Genomic DNA, 24,145 nt, shown 5'->3' on the forward strand with positions numbered 1-24,145 from the left:
ATCAAAATAAATTCAGCTGATTTTCTATTTGCTTCTTTGGAGAAAAGTAAAACGCTGCATTTTGAGACATTGCCGTACTCTTTAAAATTTGTTCTCTGGCATGATTCCTGCTTCCAAAGACTCTTCAATGCAGTGTCTTCCTACAGATTCCTTTAGCTGTCCTAAGTGGGGTTGATTCTGTAGATCAGGCTCTGAAGACATTTATGTGCTAGAAAGAAACCTGGGTGATTTAATGGTATATAAATCCTCCATGTGCTCCCACAATTTTATAAAGCTTGGGATATAATCTGAATAAGAAATATTTGATTTCCTCAGTCTACTGAAAAGATCACATGCAGAGTGTATGCTCTATGCAGGCTTTTGTATGACATCTGAGGGGGGGGGGTATAGCCACACCAAGCAATCAAAAGAAACCTCCTTCATCTCAAAAGGTATTTTCTGCGTGTGAATTGTCATTAATTTAAAATGACATTGTCATTTTAATTAATTGTCATTAATTACAGGAGGACACGGTTTAAAAATACAGTACTTCTTCTAGTAACCTGAGTCACATCATAAAATCAGAACTGTTGCGGCCTCCTCAAATGGAAAAATTTCACAACTTCTACTCCACTCATAGCTTCAGTAACTGAGACTCTGGCAACATCCAAAATACCTAACAGGTGTATTGTGGCAACAGCTTTCCTAGGCAAACAGTCTTTCAAGAAGCCTTAATGAGCATGATTATCTTAATTCATGCTCAAAATTGGTTCAGGGCAAAGAAATTCCTTCTGCCTCAGAAACACACATCAGCTCACATCAAGGTTGCAAAAACACACATTCAGAAAAACTCCAAAAATTATCTCAAGTATATTCTGCCCAGAGTGTGCTAACGAAAAGGCTCATTATGTAGAAATTTGGAGAAAATATATTTTGCTTTTAAAAAATCCATTGCTAGTCCGTAATGACGTCAAACTGAGAAGAACATAATGTTTCCTGCATAACTGGCTTCAAAACAAGTATGTTTGAAGGTACTGATGCTGAGTGGGTGACAATGCAACATGTGCTATTCGGCAATACCTGCCTGGTTTGATGCATATTAAGAAGCAGAAAAGCACACTGGTTTGATGTATCTTGTTTCACAGCTGCCTGCTTCAAGGCATCTTACAGCTGCTTCCAGGCTAGATACCTACAGGTTAAAACATCTGCTGAAGCAGAAAAATATCTTTATTCAAACGTTTGTTGATACTCTCAAATTGAGTAAAAAATATGGAAGAGCTTAAGGAAGAACCTTAAACATGTGGCTTTGGAGTGGTGCTAGGCTCATGGCTGGCACCTGTAGAGATAGCCATTTGATTAAATGGCTTTGAAGTGGTGTGACTCCAATGACATGGTCCATCCCATGAATACAGGATTGGAGTTTCGGTGTGGACCTGCAGACCTGAGGTGCCATGCTACAGAGAGGCCCCTTCTCCTGCTGTTTCTTCAAGGCTCCCAGCAACTAAACCAAGGTGTTACCTCGGTATGATATATGTATATTCTTGTAATATTTAATATTTATTTATTTATTCTCCACTCTTCAGCCAAAAGGCTATCAGAGTGGCTTACAAATTGTTAATTAGACATTTCTAATTGTTTCTTATATGTAACTTACTGGGTGTATAACAAATCGTTAGGTTTATAACTACCACAGGCATTTTGTATTTCTTCCAAATCCCAGAAAAGAACCCTCTTGCCTTTGGCAAGACATAATGACATCATAAACATGTCCACCAGAAAAATGTTCAGAGCTGAGCTAGACAAAACTCATTAAAATTCAAGCCTTATTATCTAAAATGTATAACCATATTTAGATTTGAATAAATGTGTAACAGGAAGTGATGAGAATTTAATTTAAGATTAGGGATTATAGGGCAAGTAAACCACTTTAAAGAGTTTGCTGAAAAACAGCTCAAAGAGGTCATGGTATCAGTTCAGAATCTCACAACGATTACACACAAACATTAGAAGATTTCTGATAAATCTAAGTGAATTGACATTTTACAGCAAGATTTGAAAAAGATGCAGGGTAGAATTATGATGATGGAGATAAAAAGCAAAGGGAATGCAGATTAGGTTAAGAGACATTCTAGAAGAGCCAAATGATTAAAACACACAGCCTTAAAAGCTTTGGTGAATGTTATGAACAGCTCTGGTGAAGAATTTGACAAGATAGAAGCAATAGATAGGCAAAACTTTGCTCATGTACAGTGGAAGAAAACTACCAAGAGATGTGATAATTTGTTTCACACATAAACGTATCAGAGATGAAATATTGATTCCACATTTTAAGGAGAGGCTGAAAATACATGATAATTGAAGTAATTGTATTTAAAGAAATGTAGAGTGTATGAATTCTTGGTTGAGGTGTTTAGAAAAAAAAAACCCTTTCACTGGATAGTCCCAGAGGGCTTGATAACCACTTATGCAGGTGAACAATATACAATAAATTATTTGGAGAGAGTAAGAGATCTGTCCAAAATGTTGGAAGGAACAGGCCCCAGAAGGAGACATTTTAAAAGCTGAGAAGTTGTTAAAAGGAATAATAATGATGATCTTCATCTGGGCATTGACAGGGGAAGTTTGACCCTGCTGCTGCTTTTGGACAGCTCAGCGGCCTTCAATATCATTGACCACGGTATCCTTCTGGATCGCCTGAGGGAGTCGATTAAGAAAAAGAGCCCTCCCTCCAGTCCATCTGCTTTGGTCCAGGCCTCAGAGGGAGAGAAGAATGCTGGACCTGATCCCCACCATTCCCTTCTCCTTTTGTGTCGTGCCTTTTTAGACTGTAAGCCTGAGGGCAGGGAACCGTCTATTATCCCCTCTGTTGTAAGCCGCCCGGATTCCCAGTGATTGGGCGGCATATATATAAATCCTATTATTATTATTATTATTATTATTATTATTATTCAACATTTACAAGAAGCCGCTGGGAGAGATCATCTGGAGGCATGGGGCACGGTGTTATCAGTATGCTGATGACACCCAAATCTATCTCTCCATGTCACCGACTACTGCAGTGACTAAGGATGGCATCTCTCCTCTAGAGACCTGCCTTGGATCAGTAATGGGCTGGATGAGGGAAAACAAACTCAGGCTGAATCCAGAGAAAACGGAGGTACTCGCAATAGGTGCCCCAAGTCCGGGAAAGGGTCACATTCCCCCCAAAGGATGAAGTTTGCAGTTTGGGAGTGCTCCTTGATCCATCTTTACAGTTGTCATCTCATATAGATGCGACTGCTAGGAGTATCTGGTATCAGCTTCAGGTGATACGCCAATTGCATCCCTACCTGGACCGAAAGGACCTAGAAGCAGTAGTGTTTGCACTGGTAATCTCTCGTTTGGATTTCTGCAATGCACTCTATTTGGGGTTATCTTTGTACCAAGTCCGGAAGCTTCAACTGGTTCAAAATGCCGCAGCCAGATTGGTCACCGGTACTTCTAGGTTTGACCATATTACACCAGTGCTAAAATATCTTCACAGGCTGCCAATTATCTTCCAGGAGCAATACAAGGCGTTGGTCATTACCTTTAAAGCCCTACATGGCTCGGGCCCAAGTTATTTACAGAAACGCCTCTCCCTACACAATCTGCCCCACACTCTCAGAACATCAGGGAAGTATTTGCTAGAACATCGTAACACCAAGTTAATCACAACTTCCCACATGGCGTTTTCAGCAGCAATCCCAACACTATGGAACAGCCTACCAGAGGAGATCCGTGGTATTACCTCCTTAGAGGTCTTTAAGGGAGCACTCAAAACAGACCTCTTCTGGCGGGCTTACCCAACAGACTTTGTAAGAAAGCTAATGAGAAGAACCCGTTCTCAACTTTGTTTATAGAGAGATAGATTTTAGAGCACTAATAGGAATTGGTAAATTCAGTGTTAGTTTTTAATGGTGTATGAATATTTTGTATCATTTGTATTACTTTGTATTATTTTATTGCTGTAATCCCACCTCGATCTTTGGAGAGGCAGGAAATATAAATAAATTTTATTTATTATTATTATTATTATTATTATTATTATTATTATTATTATTACAGCAATATAATAAGATACCTTAAATAAAATGACTACAGTTGGCCTTTGGATCCTTGGGGGTTCAGTTTTGGAACCCTCTGCAGATGTGAAAAATGCAAATGATCATGCCCCATATTAAATGGCAGCACATGCATCAGGTTGTTCACATTCATGTCACCACAATTTAAAAATATGGGATGTGATAATCCAGTGATGATTGAATTCATGGATCCAAAGGGCCAACTGTAAAACAAATCTAAAAATAAATTCACAGAATGTAAATGGACTGAATTTGACTCCTATAGGGAAAGAAATTGGCATTTTTTTTTAAAAATCCCAAATAAAAAATTATTTATCTTCAAGAAACTCATACAAGAAAAAGTTATTATAGATTTTTGCAGATTAAAAACATGGGCCTAGAGTTTGTATCTGCAAACAAGAAGAAAACAAATGGAGTAGGGTTTTTTTACATAAACATTAGAACCAAAAGTGATTTTTGAAGATGGACAAGGCACATGTGTAATTGTGGAAATAACTTGAAGGGAAAGATAATACATTTAATGGTTATTTATGGCCCCAGTAATGAGAAATCAATGTTCTATGAACATTTTTCAAGAAAGGCATCTGAACTAGGCATGCAAAATCTGATTTGGATGGGTGACTAGAATGGGGTTGTTGATCATAATGAAGATAAATGTTCCAGTAAAGGTATGAAGGAAGATTGAGAGAAAATTACTAGTTTTAAAAAAATAATAATCTAGAGTTCCTCAGATTAATAGAGAGTTGGCGATATTTACAGCTGAACTCTAGAGACTACACTTTTTTTCAGAACATCATGAATCCTTTTCTAGAATAGACATGTTCTTGGATTTCTAAGAATATGGTTAACGTAGGTCCAAAAGACACTGCAGAAATAATCCAGCCTGAGACCAGTTTAATGGCCCTGGCTCAATGAAAGGCAATGCTGGGAACTGTAGTTTCGTGAGTCATTTAGCCTTCTCTGTCAGTGAGCTCTGGTGCCACAATCAACTACAGTTCCCAGGATTTCCTAGCACTGAGCCAGGACCATTAAAGCGGCCTCAAACTGGATTATTTCTGCAGTGTGTTTTGAATGTTTGTAAACAGTATAGACATTTTACAAAATATTTTCAGATCATAATCCCATTACAATGTGCCTAAGAACAGAGGAAACACAGTGGAGACTTAATGAATACAAGTTGAGTATGCTTTATCTGAAATGCTTGAGACCAGAAGCATTTCAGAGTTGAGACTTTTTCAGATTTTGGAATACACAAGTAGTGTAGTCTGTACTTGTACAGTGGTACCTCGGGATACGAAATACCCAGGTTACGAAATTTTCGGGATACGAAAAAATCGCATAGGGAATTATTGTTTCGGGTTACGAATGTTTTTTCGGGTTACGAAAAAACTTTTGGTGCTTTTTTCGGCTTTTTCGCACGGAATCGCGGCTTTTCCCCATTAGCGCCTATGGCAATTCGGCTTACGAAGGCTTTTCGGGTTACGAAAGCGGCCGCGGAACGAATTAATTTCGTAACCCGAGGCACCACTGTACTGTATTTGTGAAGCTGGAGAGAGGAGAGGCTGCAGAGAGATGTGAGGATTTGTGAAATGGTGGGAGGCATGAATTTGTACCAAACACTACGCTTGGGTTCATGCCATTTCACAGATCCCCGGTCTCTCTCCAACTGCATGTCTTTTTACCACCAGCTGCTCGCGTCTGCCCTCTAAGTGAAAGCTGTTGTTCTCCTGATCATTCATCGTTCTCTAGCCTCACGTATTGTTCATTTGCTATCTGTGTTGTGTTTGAGAGGTGAGGCTGGAGAGAGATTGAGGGTCTGAGAGACAAATGAGCAGGAGTTGCACCACCTCAAAGGCAGAAGTGGGAGGCTGCCAGCAAAAAGCTTTGGATTATAGAGGTTTCAGATTTCCACATTGAGGTGCTTAATCTGCATTTATTTCTGAAGATGGAAATATTACAATGTAAACAAGAACTGAGTTTTTTTTAAAAAGCTGAATTAAATAAGGCTACAGAGCCCACAATAGTTTGGAATGCAAGCAAACCTTATATGAGAGGAAAATGTATTTAAAAATGGTATTTGATTTAATAATGAAAGAGAAGTTAAAAAGAGGGAGTTAACAGAAAATACAGAAATTTAAGGAAAAATAGATTTTTTTGATAAACTCAACAAAAAAATTAAAGTAACAATAGTTCTCATGAATTTGTTGTTGTTGTTATGTTCCTTCAAGTCATTTTTGACTTATGGTCACTCTAAGGTGAACCTATCATAAGGTTTTATTTGTAAGTTTCTTCAGAGAAGATTTGCCATTGCCATCCTCTGAGCTGAAAGAGTGTGACTTGCTGAAGGTCATCCAGTGGTTTTTATGGTCAAGCAGGGAATTGAATCCCGATCTCCAGAGTCCAACACTCAAACCATTACACCACTCCAGCTCTCCCAAACTACTGTACATTAAGCAAAAGAACTTTGACTTTGCAAATAAACCTGGAAAGTGGCTTTCCTTTAAGGTGAGAGAGGAAAGTGTTACAAAGATCAGGAAGGGAGACTGGTTTGCAATGGGCAATTTGAAAATATTAAAAGCCTTTGAGGGCGAGACTTACATGTGAGGGGGAATGAAAACATCTGACATGAAAGACTACTGGATAAACTCCATTTGGACAAATTAAACTTGGAACAAGAGCAAGGCCTGAATGGGCCAATGACAACTATGGAACGTATTGAAATGATTAAAAAGATTAAATCTGGAAAAGAGTCACTACCTGAAGCATGTTATAAATTTGATGAGCTACTTCAGCTGTCAAAGGTTTTGTGTGATGAGTTATTAGAAAAAGGGAAGATGCCAGATTCTTGGAGAAATGCCTATATTACAATGATTCATAAAGAAAATACAGATGATAAGAAGAAGTATAGACCGGTGCACGACTATAAGGACTATTAAGATACTTACTACCATCTTGGCAAGCAGATGAGAAGACACATTCTCCAGAATTCCATGAGAGATCAGAGAGTGATTTTCTCGCCAAAAGACAATTAGGAATAATGTAAAACTGTTCTTAATATTATTGAATTTTGGAACATCATAATGACAAAAGATTGTTTTATTTTTTTTTTAGATGCAGAGAAAGAATTGCTAATATTGCTTGGAATATTTAGTTAGATTGGAGAAATGGAATGTTGGTGAATACTGTTTAAACAAAAAGACAATCTACTCGGTTCAAAAGGCCCAAACTTAGTAATAGCAATGCAAGGAGATAGACTAAAATACAAACAGGGACCAGACAAAGTTGTCCACTCTCACTTTACTGTTTATTTTGTCCAGGAATCCTATTAAAAGAAGTAAGACTGATAACAGAATCTGAAGTGGGGGGGGGGGAAAGGACAGGGTAAGGTGGTGTTTATGGATGCTTATATATGACACAAACCCCCTGGACCCAATGAAGAAAATTAGGTGTCTGGGACATTCCCAGATTTAAAATAATTGTGACAAAACAAATTGCTAACTAAAAATGATTCAGAAAAGGGAAATGAACTATCTGCTCCTTCAAATTTTAAAATGGAAAAGGAAGATTAAATATTGGAGATTAGATAATGAAGAAAACGTTTTATTATTTCAAAACAACTCTGAAAAGGTCGGGAAGGAACCTAGAAAAAAGAACCTAAAATGGGGGAAATCATTTATCCTTTTGGGTTAGAAGTGCTGTAATAAAAGCAAAACGCTTTATTTCTCTTTCAAATGATCCCTGACATAAGAAATTGAATACTCTTTTTTGTGCAATGGCAGAAAAAGACTTTTAGATTTGTCTGGCAGGCAAAGAAGCCCGAATAAATTTAAAACAGTGCATGATGCAAGAATAAAGAATCAACTTTGGGAGTCCCTGAATGTCAAATTGGTAGTATTATTCACTGCCTTATATCCTCGTTTTTCCAAAATGAGATCCAAGGTGGCTTAAATTTATTAGGCCTGCTGTTTTTGGTTGAAGGAATGGCTATTGCTTAGATATATGAAACTCTTGGAACCTGAAGGCCATAATTTAGTATTTGGTTGGCATAGTTGTTTTCTGGTATAGGCATAGTTTAGGCGTGCTGAATTTAATAAAATCACTGTATTAGAAAGGCTCTCCAAAGTCTGGTAGAAGTATAACAAAGACTTTTTCCTAATATAATGTTGCTACCTCACCACAGGATTTTTTAAAGGAAAAAATAGATAAAAATTGGAATAGTCGTTTGCTGATCTTTTGTATTTGGACAAAATAGCTAGAAGTTTAAATCAAGAGAGATAGGCTAATAGGAAAGCAAGAGTCTTATTGATTTGCCTATATGCATTAGGGCAGGTTTAATCAAGAAAGAGTAACAGTGTCATAGAGGTTAGAGAACATAAGTTTTATTTAGCAGTTTGCAAAGATAGGATCATGTCATTTTAAAACGGTTTATCAATGCGCCTTTGAACCTGGAGAAAGAAGATGGCTTTAAAGACATCTGACAATTGGGCCCCAAAATTGGGCATATAGTCCATAGTGATTAATGGGCACATGATGTGTTTCCAGAGGTTTAAAAATTACTTTATGCAGCAGGTTAAAAAGAAAACCGTACATTCTTGATTCTATGTATACGATATTATCGAATCTCAAATAAACTGTAAAAAAAGGAGAAGGTGTGGCAGGCCATTGATAAGGGGAACAGAGTAGGAAGAGAGGCTGGCGGGGGAATTAGAAGTATATAAGCCAGTGTGTGTGTGGTTGTTTTGAAGAGACTCCAGACAAGTGGGTTTCAGTTAAGATCGTAAGGATTCTGACGCAGAGTCTCCAGCTCAGGCAGAGAGAGAGTCATGAGATTCAGACAGGCAACGGGAGTCCACAAAACCCAGAGTTCGTTGCTGGTTCACTTAGTCTGTTAGAGGCTAGATGAAGTAACCATATTAGATTATATAACTCGCACACGACTTACCTAGATGCTTACTTGATTCAAAAAAGTTTACTGTTATTTTACGTGGATGTCTGTGTTTTGTTGATTTCTTGAGCGTAAACAGAATTTTTACATGCTATAAGAGATAGGTTTGGGAAGACACCTTGGGACCCTTGCAGTTAGGGTAGTACTGGAATGAGGGGTAAGCAGGCTGGGTAAGTGACAGGGGCTTCTGAGGCTGGAAGGTTAAAAGCAACCTAAGGCTTGAAAGAAGGTCCCATCACATTCCTGTTTTGCAATCGTGCTTCCCTCCATCGTTTGCCTCTGGCCACTCTATTCCTATACATTTGGGCATGCTTCTGCCCCCTGCTCTCCAGATTTGCCACCAGGTCTCTCATACATGCCGAGTTCTGCTCCATGAGGTGCCATAGCTGACATTACCTGCTGCTGTTCACCCTAGGCTCTCATCCATTAGCTGCTGGTGTTGGCCAATGCCAGGGTGACTAGTCACAGAGACAACTGGCGGCGGAGGAAGTGGAGGTCCCCTCCTGCATTGGGATGTCATACCCACAGGGTGACATTGGCAAGTCACAGGCTCTCAGCCCTCAGGGAAGGCAGACAAACCTCCTCTGAACAAATCTGGCCAAGATAACCTCATGAAGCGTAGCAATGTCCAGAGACTACCTAAAGGCACACCACCTCAATAACATCCTCTTCTCTGACAGTGTATGCAAACATCAAGTAGCCATTCAATTCCTTTCAACCACATTTTAAAATGTAGATTTTTGTATGCCACTGGCTTAGTTACAACTGCCAATAAGACTGGTTGAAATATCTGTTCATTGGGTGAAACTTTGCCCAGATTGTCTTTGCACAGAGCAGACACTCAAATCCCAAATAGCTTCAGCATTGCCAGGCAACCACACAGCCTTCAGAGAAGATGCGCAGCACAGAAAGTAGCTGATAACATCATGCTGCATAAAAAGCGTCGTGGGCAAGTGGTCATTCACAGGTTCTCTAACTGGTTTGAAGAATTTGTGGCCCACCAAACTGAAATGGCTGAACAGCCTTATGTGTGCTATAAGCATTAATTCCTGCTTTGGCAGTCCAAGGCAGGCAAGCAAGACCTGAGCCCCGCAGAAGGAGCTTGTAACTACCCGAAATAATATGTGATCACTTTGCAAATGATACGATGTGCAGGCCTGTTTTCAATGCAAAGCTTATAACATCAACAAAGAGAAACAGGAGAACATTTGCTATTTTGTGCTATTTTAATTGCCAGTTGTTGGAGCAATGCTGTATTTTATGCCCTCTGCCTTCTCTCTCTCTCTCTGCCCATTTCCCTTTAAGTAAATGAGTGTAATATAGTGTGTCATAGTAATGGGCTACCCAAGAAAAATGAAGCAGTAACAGCCTTGTTATGTTCAGTTTGTTTTTTGCCACCCTTTTCTAGGACTGATGGAATTGTGACAACCCCACACCTTACACTCCCTACACAATGGCGGGTTACAGACCGCCCTCAAGCGGCCGTTTTCCCGCCGCCGCCATTCGCTGCGGAGGGAAGCCCCAGCAGCCAGACCGCGAGGCTTCCCGGCGCAGCGAAAAAGGAGCACCAAAATGGCACTCCTTTTCAAAACGTGGAAGTGGCACCGCGAGGGGCGAAGCGCGCCCTCGCGGCGTCACTTCCGCTGCGACATGTCTGGATGCTATGCGTCCAAGATGTCAAAATGGCAGTGCCCATGTGGATGGGCGCTGCCATTTACAACGCGCTCCGCGCGTACTATGGAGAAAGGCCGTGAGGAAGGTAAGACCCTTCCTAACCCTAATACGGCCCTTCCTAACCCTAGTATGTGCAGAGCGCGTACTTTATGGCGGTCTGTAACCCGCCAATGTGTCCTTCCTTTGTAACCCTGTGTCTTTGGTCTCTCATTTTTGAATCTTTGAAAACTTAAACTATGTAATTCCATCACATGAGTTCCATTTTGGGGAAGGGGGTTGTTAGCATACTCTAAATCCCTCCTGTTGGATATGAGGTTTCATAATTAATATCTAGAGCTGGGCTTATTTCACTATGACCTGCAGAAATGAGAAGTTATACACATGTAAGAATCATCCTGACTGGAGGACATGTGGAGACCTAGATAAAAAACAAGGAAATAGTTTGCTGATCACCTCACTTCCCCTCCCACAGGTTCCATGCATCTCTGCTTACAATGAAAGCAAAAAGAAGCAAAAAGATTCCCACTGAATCAGTGACCATACCCTTTACCTCACCTTCTGATGATGTTCCTACATCACCCCCCTCCTGCTGAATCATCATGTAATTGACTCAGAACTAATCAGTGCATTGTCACTTTAGTGCTATCTAACCATTTCGGACCTTTTGTCAATTTCCTGGGAAAGACATCAAGGTTTTTGTCGAACCAAATATAACACAGTGCACCCCTTGAGAGTATGAAATGGGCTGTAAATATCTACCCCAACCTTAGACATGTTGTTCACAAACCAGGATCTCTCTGAGTAATCCTCAGATGCAGTCTGAGCCACTCTGCATTTTCCACAGACCTCTCTTCAGGACTGGTAATTATTGCCTTCTTCAACCCATGACTTCTCTCTATCCAACCTTCTACATCTTTCTTTCCAATAGCCTTGTACGATTCTCAAGGTTGCTTCGGTTCTTATATGTCTGCATGCACCCTTGCACATTTCTAAATAAAAAACTTTATTTACTGAAACTGGAGCTCTCCCGTCAGTTATTACTGATATACATAGGTGAAAAGATCCTTGCAGTTACCCTACTCTCACAGGCTTCCTTTAGACCTACAATTTCCCCAAATTTCAAGGAGATGCTGGCATTGCCAGTGGGGCACCCCAACGTCCCCCACCTTTCAGGGTAACATCACCTCCATTCCACATACAGCAACAGACTGGACTCGGAATTTAATTTTATTTCAGTACTGATGATAGAACAGTGTCCTCCACTACACCAGCAGGCTAATTTAAGGTGTGCAAGACAGGCTAACAGGAAATCAGAAGGACTGATTGAGGGGATGCTGCTGCTTATAGTTGTTGCTTCACTTTGCCTAATGGTAGGTGCAACTGTGATGCAAGAAGGCAAATCAAAGATGAAACACTCATTGTTGAAGAGAGCACTGTTGACGACAGAAGTCTTCGTAGAGACACCATCTTCAATACTAATCTGTATCTTCACTTCATGTTAAATCTATAAATTTATTTGCATCCTGCAACTAGTGAGCCACAAGCAAAAGAAACAAGTATTAATGAACACAATATCCTACGCCATTCATTCTTAATAATTAGGCAATTGCTCAGTAAAACAAAGTAGAGAACCTAAGCCAGAACCAAGACACAAGCAGGCAAGCAGAATGCAAGAGAGAAGAGAAAGGGAGGGGGAAACTCCAGTCCCACAACAGTTGTGAAACATAGACACACAAACACACCCAATTGCTTGTTGGTACTGTAGGAAAAATATAACAGAGATGGATGGGGTATCTGTTACCTCATCACTGTAAATTTCATCACACATATTATGGCTGTTGCAAGTACTCAGAAAGGAACTCACATTACTGAAACAGCATACTTGTTCAGCACGAGTAATTTAGACCACAGTCCAGCACAGGCACGCTTAAGCTAACTGGTTCCAACTGTGGCTGTAGGAGGATAGAATGGCATTTTTGTTGCTAGGGGTATCAAAAACAAAAGCATACTTTGACTACTGTGGTACAGGAAGAAGATCAAAGCCTAAGAGAAAGCAGGGAATGTAGAGAAAATCCCAGATACCTGATTTTCCATATTGCTCCATTAAGCACAACAGTGAATGGGGAAAAAGGAGTATTTCTAGTGCACTATTGGAGAGTTACAATTGAGTAAGCACTTTCCTTCAGAATTTATATGGTTTAGAGAAGGAAGTATTACATTACATGACTGAAAATTCATAATAGGCAGCTTGCATGTCTTCCCATTTAGATATTATGTTGAGTATAATTACTAATCAGAAGAGAGTTGCTTGTATGGTTTTAAGGAGACAATGCTTGGAGAACTGGAGAGAATCCTTAGAAACATGTGCCTAGCCATATGTGCACTTGTGTACTTGACCATTTCCATTCTGACTGGCTCTTGCCAGCTGGCAAAGGTCAGCTAAGTTGGTCAAGCAGATGTGAAAGTGTCTCTTTCCAAAGGTTAATTTCAGCCCTACTGCAAAGGCAAAGGTGCAGATTTTTTAAAAGATACTTTAAAACTATGAAACAGATTTTTTAACTTATCATTCTTGGGCTAGGTGACTGTGAGTGGTAGCAACCAATCTCTATGTTCTGGGAGATGCTGATCATTTGGAAACATATCAGTGGGGCTTCAGAACTAGATTAAAGATTGAAACTGGGCTGGTAAATTATCTTTGCTGAGACAGACCAAAAAAATGACCCAACTGATCTCCTAGGACACCTAGGACTTTTCAATACACATTATTTACATATTCCTAGTTTCCACTCAGAAAATATCTCATGAGCCATAGCGCTTCTAAACTCTACCACACATCTATGATTTTCCACCTCCAATTTTTTTCCCACTGCATCAGACAAAATTTTAAGGGTCTGAGGGGCGAAACAGACCACCCCTACAAAGCCAGATTGGGCCTGCAGCAACCACACACTGCATCCCCAATCCACCTTTTTACACCAGCAAAAAGCCAGCTTTTCCACCCTGCAGTTTCAGGAAGCTGTTTTTAAGGTGCTATGGCAGCTGGGAAGCTTGAAGGACATCTTGGGGGCACGCGTCGCCTGTACACCACACCCTCAAGATACCCAGAAGCCGGCTTTTTATGCCAGTCTGTTTCACACCTAAATCAGGCATTCCATAAACTACCATATCCACATGTGTGGCTGCATATATACCTAATCTAGGACAGAGAAGCAAAAATAACAGAACACTAATTCTTGCCTACTTCTCCCACAAATTATCTCCACCCTACCCTTGACAAACTAGACAACTTCCCAAAATCTAGGACATCTACTTACCAGCAAACCTTAAGCCACAAAATATTTATTTATCTACGATACTCATGTAAAGCAACCATGACAGAAAACTCTAATAAGTTTGAACTAAAGATAAATATAACACAATAGAATCATAGAATCTAAAGAGACTACAAGGGCCATCCAGTCCAACTCCCTGCCATGCAGGAACTAACAATCAAAGCATCCTTGACAGATGGCCATCCAGCCTCTGTTTAAAGACCTCCTCCAAGGGAGTGTGTTCCACTGCCAAAAAGCTCTTACTGTCAGGAGATTCCTCCTAATGTTTAAGTAGACTCTCTGTTCCTGTAGTTTGAATCCATTGTTCTATGTCCTATTCTGTGGAGCAGTAGAAAAAACTCTTGCTCCATCCTCAATATGACACCCCCTCAAATACTTAAACAGGCCTGTCATATCACCTCTTAACCATCTCTTCTCCAAGCTAAACACATCCAGCTCCCTAAGTCTTTTCTCATAAGACATGGTTTCCAGACCCTTCACCATTTTAGTTACCCTCTTCTGGACATGCTTCAGAAGCTTATCTACAGTTCACACACAGTATTCCAGGTGAGGCCTGAGCAAGGCAGAATACAGTGGTACTATTACTTCCCTTGATCTAGACAGTAAACTTCTACTGATGCAGCCTAGAACTGCATTGGCCTTTTTAGCTGTCACACCACACTGTTGACTCATGTTCAACTTGCGGTCTACTAGGACTCCTACAACCAGTATAAATCAGTTTCAAAATTAAAAACTAATAATATTTAAGAATATTCCAAGACCAAATACAAAAACAGAACCGTAATAATAGATACTGGACAGGAAAAGCCTACATAAAGAAATATATTTTCATCAGGCATTAAAGCTTGACATAATTTCTCCTTGACTAAACCCTAAACAAGTATATATGCCAACTCTGGCCTAATATCCAGTTTCACAGAGTCTTATAATACCAGTAAGATTGCTTCATATGTATTGCTGTTGATCCCCTTGTTTGACTAGCCTTTGTGCTATTATGAAGGTAAAAATATACAGGCGAAAAAGACAGTCTTTATAGACCAGCAGAATCTTCTATAAAGAAACAGTCTGCAATTAAGACCAGCAGTGGGAGCACTGGCATTCCATCTATGCCAGACTCAATAGTTCATATCGAACCAGAAAGTTTTTAAAAATGATGTCACTTGAGCCCTTAAACTCTTTCAGCTGGTAAGGCTACAGAAGGGTCAGAATTCAATGTGAATAGTGTCACAGCTATATCACATACAAACTGAGGATTCCACAGTCACTGACTGGACTTAGGCAAGCATGGAAGAAGCACATGGGAAGAGAAACTGAAGCATAGCAATAGTCGAGCATGAATCTGGAAAGAAAAAATTATTAAAGTTGGTTTCTCCACATATAAGGCAAAACTCAAATCAAATTGGTACCAATAAAGCCAACCTGTTGGAGAGACAATGAGCAGAAGTTACATATTTCATACTTGGTGGGAATGATTGCTGGTGACAGTATTCTGGAATGCAGTTTTTCATTGGGTATTATTATTATTATTTCTATCATATCTTTTTCCCAGGTTGGGACTCAAAGCGGCTTACAACAATTAAAAACATTGTTGAAAATATAAAAGTTAAAACGCAATTAAACAATCAGAAAAAATTAAAACCACTTTAAAACATGTATTAAAACACATACATACATACATACACACACACACACAGCCACACAGAGCAAAAAGCAATATAAAGCACATTGTCTAAAACAGTGTTGGTGAACCTTTTCACCTCTGGCCATAAGTTCGCCACCACTGGTCTAAAATATGCTCAAACAGAACTTAAACTGGTGTTATTGAGTATCTAAGATGAGTGTTTGTGTGTGTGCAAGTCACCTGTTGTCTAGACCTGGGGCCATGTTTGCTAGATATATATTTTGCATATGCTTTATAATACTGGTTGGTGAGTACTTGTAGTGATGGTGGGTGGAGAGGTTGCTTTTCTTTGGGGAAGTTAGTTAATGAGAAGATGTGAGCGAAGAAAAGAATGTGCTTCAATCTGTCAAGGTCAAATCAATGGAAACGCTTGTTACAAGATGGAAAGGAGGAGGAGACCTAGGAACAGAAATGCTTGTGTTGAAAGTGCAATGAGGTAGAAGCATATGAAGTTGTTTGAATTGTTATGGGCTTTGAATATACTGTACTTTGTAACCAAAACAGCTTCAGTCCTGACAATATCATTTATGATGTGAACACCTTCAGTTTCTGAATAAAGTTTTCTGACCTTTTCTGACACTTGTGTTTTCTGAAGGGAGGACTGTCAGTACATGACAATTTGTCAGGACTCAAGCAGTTTCAGTTATAAGGTACTGTACATTAAAAGCATGTAAGAATTCAAACAGCAGCCACATGAATGACTTAGGCAACCCTATTAATTTCATAGAGTTTTCTTAGGCAAGAAATACTCAGAGGTGGTTTTCTCAGTTCCTATAGCACCTGGTTTTCATTGGCAGTCTCCCATCCAAGTATTAACCAAGGCTGATCCATCTTAACTTCCAAGATCAGACAGGATCTGGTGCCTTTAGAGTAATTAGGAGGATCATAGAAAGCAGTAATTTCAAAATAATTAAGTGCCAATTCTAGAAACATAGTACCAGAAGCAAACTTGTATTCCTGAAATAACATATTGAATATGTTTGACAAAGGGACAATTGAACTCAGATACCCTTCCCCAGTTTATGATAGATGTTTTTTTCCACAAACAGAAAAGACACCTGTGTAAGCTTATAATAACTTGATTCATTACAAAACCCATGTGTAAGAAATGTCCACAAGCTAGTTATTGATCAATAACAATTGTTCACTTGGCTAACCCTATAAGGAAACTGTGAATAATGGAACACTGATATTAGACTGCTGTTCCTCCAAAGTAGAGGTGCTATCACCTATTTATTTTGCCTCCACACCTGACAAAATAGAGACAAGAGAATAAGCAAATATAACTTTGACATGAAATGCAGACACATTTGGAATGTTAAGACTGGGACACCATTGTTGATGCAAATCCATTTGTCAAATACTGTACTGCTTGCATTTCATTGCTTTTATTCTGCCAAAGAGTCATATGGCTAATCTTCTGGAATATCTTTTGATATCGTAATTTTCTGTGCATTGATGATACATATTGTGTGTGCCTCAGAAAGTTTTGCTGAGTATGCTTCTAAATGGGATTTTATTCTGTGGGCTATGTCAGGATATGTCCATCTTGTCCTTAAAGACCAGTATCACATTGTTCTTTTTTGAGAAAGTTGATTCAGGGGGCAGCTGCTCTTGGGTTATACAAATTTTCTAGATCCATTTCAAATAGAAGTCAGGCCTAGATGAGACAAAAATGCTGATAGGAGTGGACAGGAGGAGGAGGCGAAAGACCAATCTGATGAATCTAGTAGCTCTGTTCTCCAATGGACTACCCTATCTAGGGAACTAGGTGTAAATTTTGGAGGTATTTCTGGACATGCGGATAATGTAGGTACAGTGGGCCCTTGGTATTGCTGGGGTAGCCATCCACAGATTTGAGCATCTGCGAATGGCCCTGCCACATTATCATCAATGGTGGTAATGTGTGCATACAGCCATGCTGATGCAGCCTTGCACATGTCAGCATCCACCGATACATAGGACTGATTGTCCTCTGATATGGATATTTTAGTAAACTTCATTTTGGTCTACTGTAATGTTCTGCATGTGGCTGCTTTTCAAAATGGTTCCAAGATGGGGCAGGCAAGCAATTTACCTTTATGAGGGAACTATCCTCATCAAAACCACAGCTGACAATCTGTTTCAGAGCACAATTCAAAGTGCTGATTTTAACCTTGAAAACCATAAATGGTCTTGTTCCTGTTTCTGGATCAGCTACTCTTTCCACAAAGAAATAGTGGCTGGAATCCTGCATGGCACAGTGTAGCAAAGTAGTTCTGAATCCAGAACTACACTATATCTGTGTACAATATAACATCTTTAACTCCCCCCCCCAATATGGTTTTTAACACCTTGCCTAATTAAGAAGCCAATGGAGCTTTGAAAGCTTGCAATATGTAATTGTGCATTTTGGTTGGCCCAATAAAGGTATTGTTTGGTGGATTTTTTATTTACACTATATCTGGCCACTGAACAAAGGGGTCCTCTGGAGGTCTCAGGAGATTTTGTAATCATTTCACATTGGGGGACTTGGGGATGTAGCCACTTCTCCAACTTCTTCACTCTCCATCAAGCACAGAATGGCTGTGGGTAAGGAAAGCAGTGGTTTAACAGTTAAGTCAGATGGGGAATCTGGTCATTGTGGAGGAAGGAAATTCAATTTCTGTAACAACACCACAATTATACACGCAGGCATAAGGTGGACTTTCATCCACATAAGCACTAAGAGGATGCCAGCTAATAATTCCCACATAAGATGGGGGGAGAGTATTTTCTGTGGAAGCCCCACAATGACTCTTCTTCGTCAGAGAAACAACCCAATTTTTACTGGTAGAGGGTTGGCAAAGATTGTTTTGTTTCAACATACCTCTATGACTATTTTAGAGCAGTAAAGACAACTGGCACGTCATTTCTGAAACCTGTCATACATCTTTGTAATATTTTGCCCTGCTGCTCATCTGTATGCAACATTATATGCTGTTTACTTATTTAAAACTATTTGTTGACAGAGAGCTTCATGTAACCATCTAAGTAAGGTTTCAAAAATATCTTGGCACACTGATGAAGAGCTGCTCTGTACTTTACCTCTACTTCATCCTGCTATCTATCTATCTATCTATCTATCTATCTATCTATCTATCTATCTATCCAACACAGCAAATACAGACACTATGGATATAGGCACATCTCCATGTCTAGGCAACTCAGTTAGATTCTCAGGAATTCGCCTGAAGTAGTTGTTGTTCACATTTTGACTGTTTGCTGCAAGAAACACTGATATTCCCAGTATACCTGAGAACATGATTGCCAGAGAAATATGGATGCCAGTAGCTCCTTACAGTGCAGTTCTCCCATCTCTTGCAGAAATCCACTGGGCTTCAACTTTGAAGATACTGGTGCTTAAAGAAAGGCCTACAATACCCATAGTGGATGGGCTTGTTACGGAAATACTGTATACTAAAGTAATACTGTCCTTTACAACAGTACAGTTGGGCCTCCATCTCCATGGATTTTTTTATCCATGGATTCAACCATCCATGGCTTGAAAATATTAAAAAAAATTAAGTTCCAATATGCAAACATTAATTTTGCTATTTTATATAAAGGAAACCATGCTATTCTGCCATTCGATATACTGTAATGGGTCTTGAGCATCCATGGATTCTGGTATCCATGGGTGATCCTGGAACCAAAAACCAGCAGATACCAAGGGCCCACTGTGTGAGAGTCTCTCTCTCTCTCTCTCTCTCTCTGTATATTCCAAAAAGCAAGCCTTGATTTTGCCATTTGATATAAGGGACACCATTCCACTATGGCATTGCATTTCATGGGACTTGAGCATCCATGATTCTGGTATTCATGGGAGGATCCTGGAACCAAACCCCAGAGGATAGCAAGGTATGAAGCTGTGAGAGATGGGAGTCCCAACTCCGTCTCCCTGCTCCGAAGGCGCTGTTGGGTGGCCTTGGTCCAGAAAGCCCTCCCAAGGAGGCTCCGTGGTGGATGAGAAGCTGCTTCTGAGGGTCCTGGAAGGGGAAGGGGGCCACTGACAGGCAGTACTTCCCCTCCTTGGTCTCCTCCTGCCACTGGCCAGAGCAAGCTAGAGACGGGCAGCAGAGGCAACCAAGCAGGGCCTCCTCCTCCTCTATCCTCTCCCTGACCAGGGGCAGCCAGGCACTGAAGAGAAGGAGGCCCAGCCTTGCCTTCCCAACTTCTTTTTGGTGGGTTGGTTTGGGTTATGTGGCCATGTTCTATTTGTCCTTTATATTGTTGGTCTGCTGCTTATTTTGTTTTTATTGTATACGAATTAGTATTATTTTAGAAACATCTTCATCATGTAATGTTGTTTGTCATTAGATCGTAGGCCGCTTGGCAGGTTTTTATTCTTTCTTTCATTGTTTTATTTGACTCTTACTATGCTGTGCAAACGTTACAGTGCTCTATAAATAAATGTTAATGATGATGATAATAATATAAGCAATAAACTCTCCTAGAACATGGTCACATAGCCCAAACAAGCCCACAAAAACTATGGCTGGGTGTCTGGGATGAAGGAGTCTAGGAATGGCCTTGCTCTGGCTCAGTCTTCCCTGTTTGGGCAAAGAAGGCTCCCTGCCTCAGCTGCCCAGGGATGAAAAGGTCCCAGAAATGCTTCTTTGTGGGTTTGTTCAGGCTATGTGACTATGTGGCCATGTTCTACAAGGGTTTCTTCATTATACACTAAGAAAGTCTCCTAGAACATGGCCGCAGAGCCTGAACAAACCCACCAGAAACGATGGCTGGGTCATTGGGATGAAGGGGTCCAGGAATGGTTTTTTTGTGGGTTTGTTTGGCCTATGTGGCCATGTTCTAGGAGAGTTTCTTCGTATTATTATCATTACTATTAACATTTATTTATAGAGCGCTGTAAAGTGTGCACAGTGCTTCACATAGTAAGGGGTCACATAAAGTAAGAAAAGACTAAAAACCTGCCAAGCGGCCTACAATCAGAACGACGTTGCATGATGAAAACGTCTCTAAAAGAATGCTAATTCGTATACAATAAGAACAAAGTAAGCAGCATGAAGGGGCCCAGGAATGGCTTTTTGCTTCTATAAATGATGATGATGATGATGATGATGATGATGATGATATAAGGAATAAACTCTCCTAGAACATGGCCACAGAGCCTGAACAACCCCACAGAAAACAAGGGCTGGGTGACTGGGATGAAGGAGTCCCAGAAATGGTTTTTTGTTGGGCTTGTTCATGCTATGCAGCCATGTTCGAGAAGAGTTTCTTCCTGATGTTTCGCCAGCATCTGTGCCTAACAAAACGTCTGGAAGAAACTCTTCTCGAACATGGCTGCATAGCCCAAAAAACCCACAGATGCCAGCCATGAAAGCCTTCGACTTCACATTTATCCCTTACGTTGTCAATCTGCTGCTTACATATTTGACCCTTGCTATGCTGTGCAAACTTTACAGCGCTCTATAAATAAATGTTAATATTAACAACAACAACGATGATGATAATAATAATACTAATAATATAAGGCATAAAGTCTCCTAGAACAAGGTCACATAATAGCTGGAACAAACCCACAGGAAATTATGTGAAGGGGTCCAGGGATGGCCTTGCTCTGCTGGGGGCTGTAGGTGTGGCAATGGCTATCATGGCTATGGCAGTGGGGCACACTCCCTCAATGGAGAGTGGTGGGCTCTCCTTCCTTGGAGGTCTTTAAGCAGAGGCTGGATGGCCATCTGTCAATGGGGATGCTTTGATGGGGAGTTCCTGCATGGCAGAATGGGGTTGGGTTGGATGGCTCTTGCGGTCTCTTCCAACTCTATGATGGCTGTGTCTATGGCGATGGGTATGGCTCTAGGTATGATGGCTATGTCTGTGTCCATGGCCCTGGGGCCAAGGCCTGCCCTCCTACATACATGCCGAGGTCGCTGTAGGTGTTGTAGAACTCCATGTGGTTGCAGGCCTGGATCCACCCGACCACCCAGGTGTGCCTGCGGGCGATGGGCGGCATGAGGACGCGGGCGGCGGCGCGGAAGTAGGGCGTGCGGTAGCGGAGGACGATGGGCGAGCTCTCCTCGATGGCCGTGGCCCCGGGCTCGATGCAGGCCGAGACGTCGTAGACCACGATGTTCTCCCGCCGCACCCGCGCCTTGCACGCCGCCACGCTCTGCAGGCACCCCATGGCTCCCCCGAGGAACCATCGCCCCCGCCGCCTCCCCTACCGGAGGGACCCCGCCGCCACCAGGCCTCCGCCCCGGAGCAGGAGCAAGGCAGCCAAGGCGGCAGGAACAAGGTGCCCCAGCCCCATGGATGCTCTCTCGCTCTCGCTCTCTCTCTCTCTCTCTGGGTGTGCGCCTGCGTAGACTGCGAGCGAGTGTCCGCAGGGAATGGCGCGGGGAGTGGGGGAGAAGAAGGGCTCGCTCTGCCTCTGCATGCAGGCACACTCGACAGGTAACCCGGTTTGGGACCGCTTTAACTCGTTCTACGGCTCTTTGCTGTGGAATTCTGGGAGTTGGAGTTTGTTATGGGCCCAGAGCGGAGCTCCCAGAATTCCACAGCAAAGAGCCAAATAGTCCCTCCATTAATACTGTCTGTCAGGTTTGCTTTGATTGAGAGTTCCTGCATGGCAGAATGGGGGTGGACTGGATGGCCCTTGGGACCTCTCCCAACTATAGGATCCTCTCTAGGAATCTCTAGGTCCTCCGGCGCAACTCTATGGTCCACACCTACCAGACATTGGCCATAGAGTTATGCCGCAGGAGCTACAAAGGCCTAGCAGAGTGTCCTCTCTAGGGATCTCTAGGTCCTCCTGTGCAACTCTATGGTCCACACCTACCAGACATTGGCTATAGAGTTATGCCGCAGGAGCTACAAAGGCCTAGCAGAGTGTCCTTTCTAGGGATCTCTAGGTCCTCCGGTGCAACTCTGCAGTCAATGCCTGACAAACACTGACCATAGACCTGCCCTGGAGAAGCTACAAAGGCCTAGCGGAGCATTCTCTCTAGGAATCTCTAAGCCCTTCAGTGTAACATTTAGTTAAAGTTGACCATAGAGTTGCACTGGAGGACCTAGATACTCCTAGAGAGAACATACTTATCAAATCAGAGAACTCTCTCCTGTAGAAATGGACTGAGCCCAAAGGGACCCTCAGCCTTTGCCACAGCTGCTGGCGAAACGTCATTCAATCCTGCGAGAGAGGTGACATATCAATAACATTTATTATTATTACTACTACTACTACTAAAGTCTTCTAGAACATGGCCACATACCCCAAACAAACCCACAAACAAACTAGCCACGTAAGCCCTCAACTTCAGCTGTCGGTGGGAAAGAGCCACCTGAAGGTAACAGATTCCTATTTCTCTTAACTATAGAGGCAATTAAAGCTTCCTTGGCGGTGTCAGTCAAGTCCACACACAGGTGTGTCACCGCTTTTAAGGGCCTTGGCTCCATGCTCTGGAATTCTGGGAATTGGACTTTCTTAATGGGACCAGAGCGGAGCTTCAGCTCTGGTCCAAAGAGATGCAGCCAGGCTGTTAAGCGAAGCTGGTGCAACTTACTTATTGTAACAGCTCATAGAATACTTGAGTTGGGAGAGACCACAAGGGCCATCCAGTCCCACCCCATTCTGCCATGCAGGAACTTGCAATCAGAGCACCCCGACAGATGGCCATCCAGCCTCTGTTTAAAGACCTCCAAGGAAAGAGACTCTGAGGGAGTGCATTCCACTGTCGAACAGCCCTTACTGTCAGGAAGTTCTTCCTAATGTTGAGGTGGAATCTCTTTTCCTGGAGCTTGCATCCGGGTCCTGTTCTCTGGAGCAGCAGAAAACAAGCTTGCTCCCTCCTCAATACAACACCCCTTCAAATACTTAAATACAGCTCCATTGGCTGCCAGTCTGTTTCCCGGCACAATTCGAAGTGTTGGTTTTGACCTATAAAGCCTATACAGCTTGGATCCAGGCTATTTGAAGGACCATATCTCCCCGTATGAGCCCCACAGAGTATTGAGATCTGGAGATGCCCTTCTCTCTGCCCCACCACCCTCTTAGGTGCATTTGGTGGGAACAAGAGAGAGGGCCTTCTCAGTGGCTGCTCCCAAGCTTTAGAAATTCCTCCCTAGCAAGGCCAGGATGGCTCCATCCCTGCTCTCCTTCCAGCATCATCATCATCATCATCATCATCATCATCATAATCCACTTTTTCCTGAAGGAACCAAGGCGGACATAAAACACCTCCTCTTCACATATTGATATAGATGCTGTTTTGTTTTTGTTTTAAGAGTTTTTAATTTTTAATAATGTAATGTTTTTAATTGTTTGAATTGTTTAATTGTTTTTTAGCTTTGTATTTTTAATGTTTCATACTGTTTTAATTTAGACTGTTTTAAATTTTTTAGCCACCTTGAGTCCCTGTTCTGGGAGGAAGGTATGATACAAATAAAC

The 24,145-nt window shown here is 41.5% G+C and overlaps 2 protein-coding genes across 3 annotated transcripts in view; one reads left to right on the forward strand and one right to left on the reverse strand.

Moving 5' to 3' along the window:
- FAM78B (family with sequence similarity 78 member B) overlaps nucleotides 1-21,952 on the reverse strand; it is a 29,543-nt gene extending 7,591 nt beyond the window's left edge. For both annotated transcript variants that reach the window (XR_006103633.1, XM_042464581.1), the window contains exon 1: nucleotides 21,618-21,952. Coding sequence is in view for 1 of the 2 variants with exons in the window: in XM_042464581.1 (XP_042320515.1) it covers nucleotides 21,618-21,883 (266 nt within the window). In the remaining variant the exon portion in view is untranslated. The remainder of the gene's footprint in view (nucleotides 1-21,617) is intronic.
- LOC121929230 (4-trimethylaminobutyraldehyde dehydrogenase-like) overlaps nucleotides 1-24,145 on the forward strand; it is a 215,704-nt gene that overhangs the window by 149,604 nt on the left and 41,955 nt on the right. The window lies entirely within an intron of this gene.

The sequence above is a fragment of the Sceloporus undulatus genome, chromosome 4 (genome assembly GCF_019175285.1).
Source record: "Sceloporus undulatus isolate JIND9_A2432 ecotype Alabama chromosome 4, SceUnd_v1.1, whole genome shotgun sequence".
NCBI classification, from domain to species: Eukaryota; Metazoa; Chordata; class Lepidosauria; order Squamata; family Phrynosomatidae; genus Sceloporus; species Sceloporus undulatus.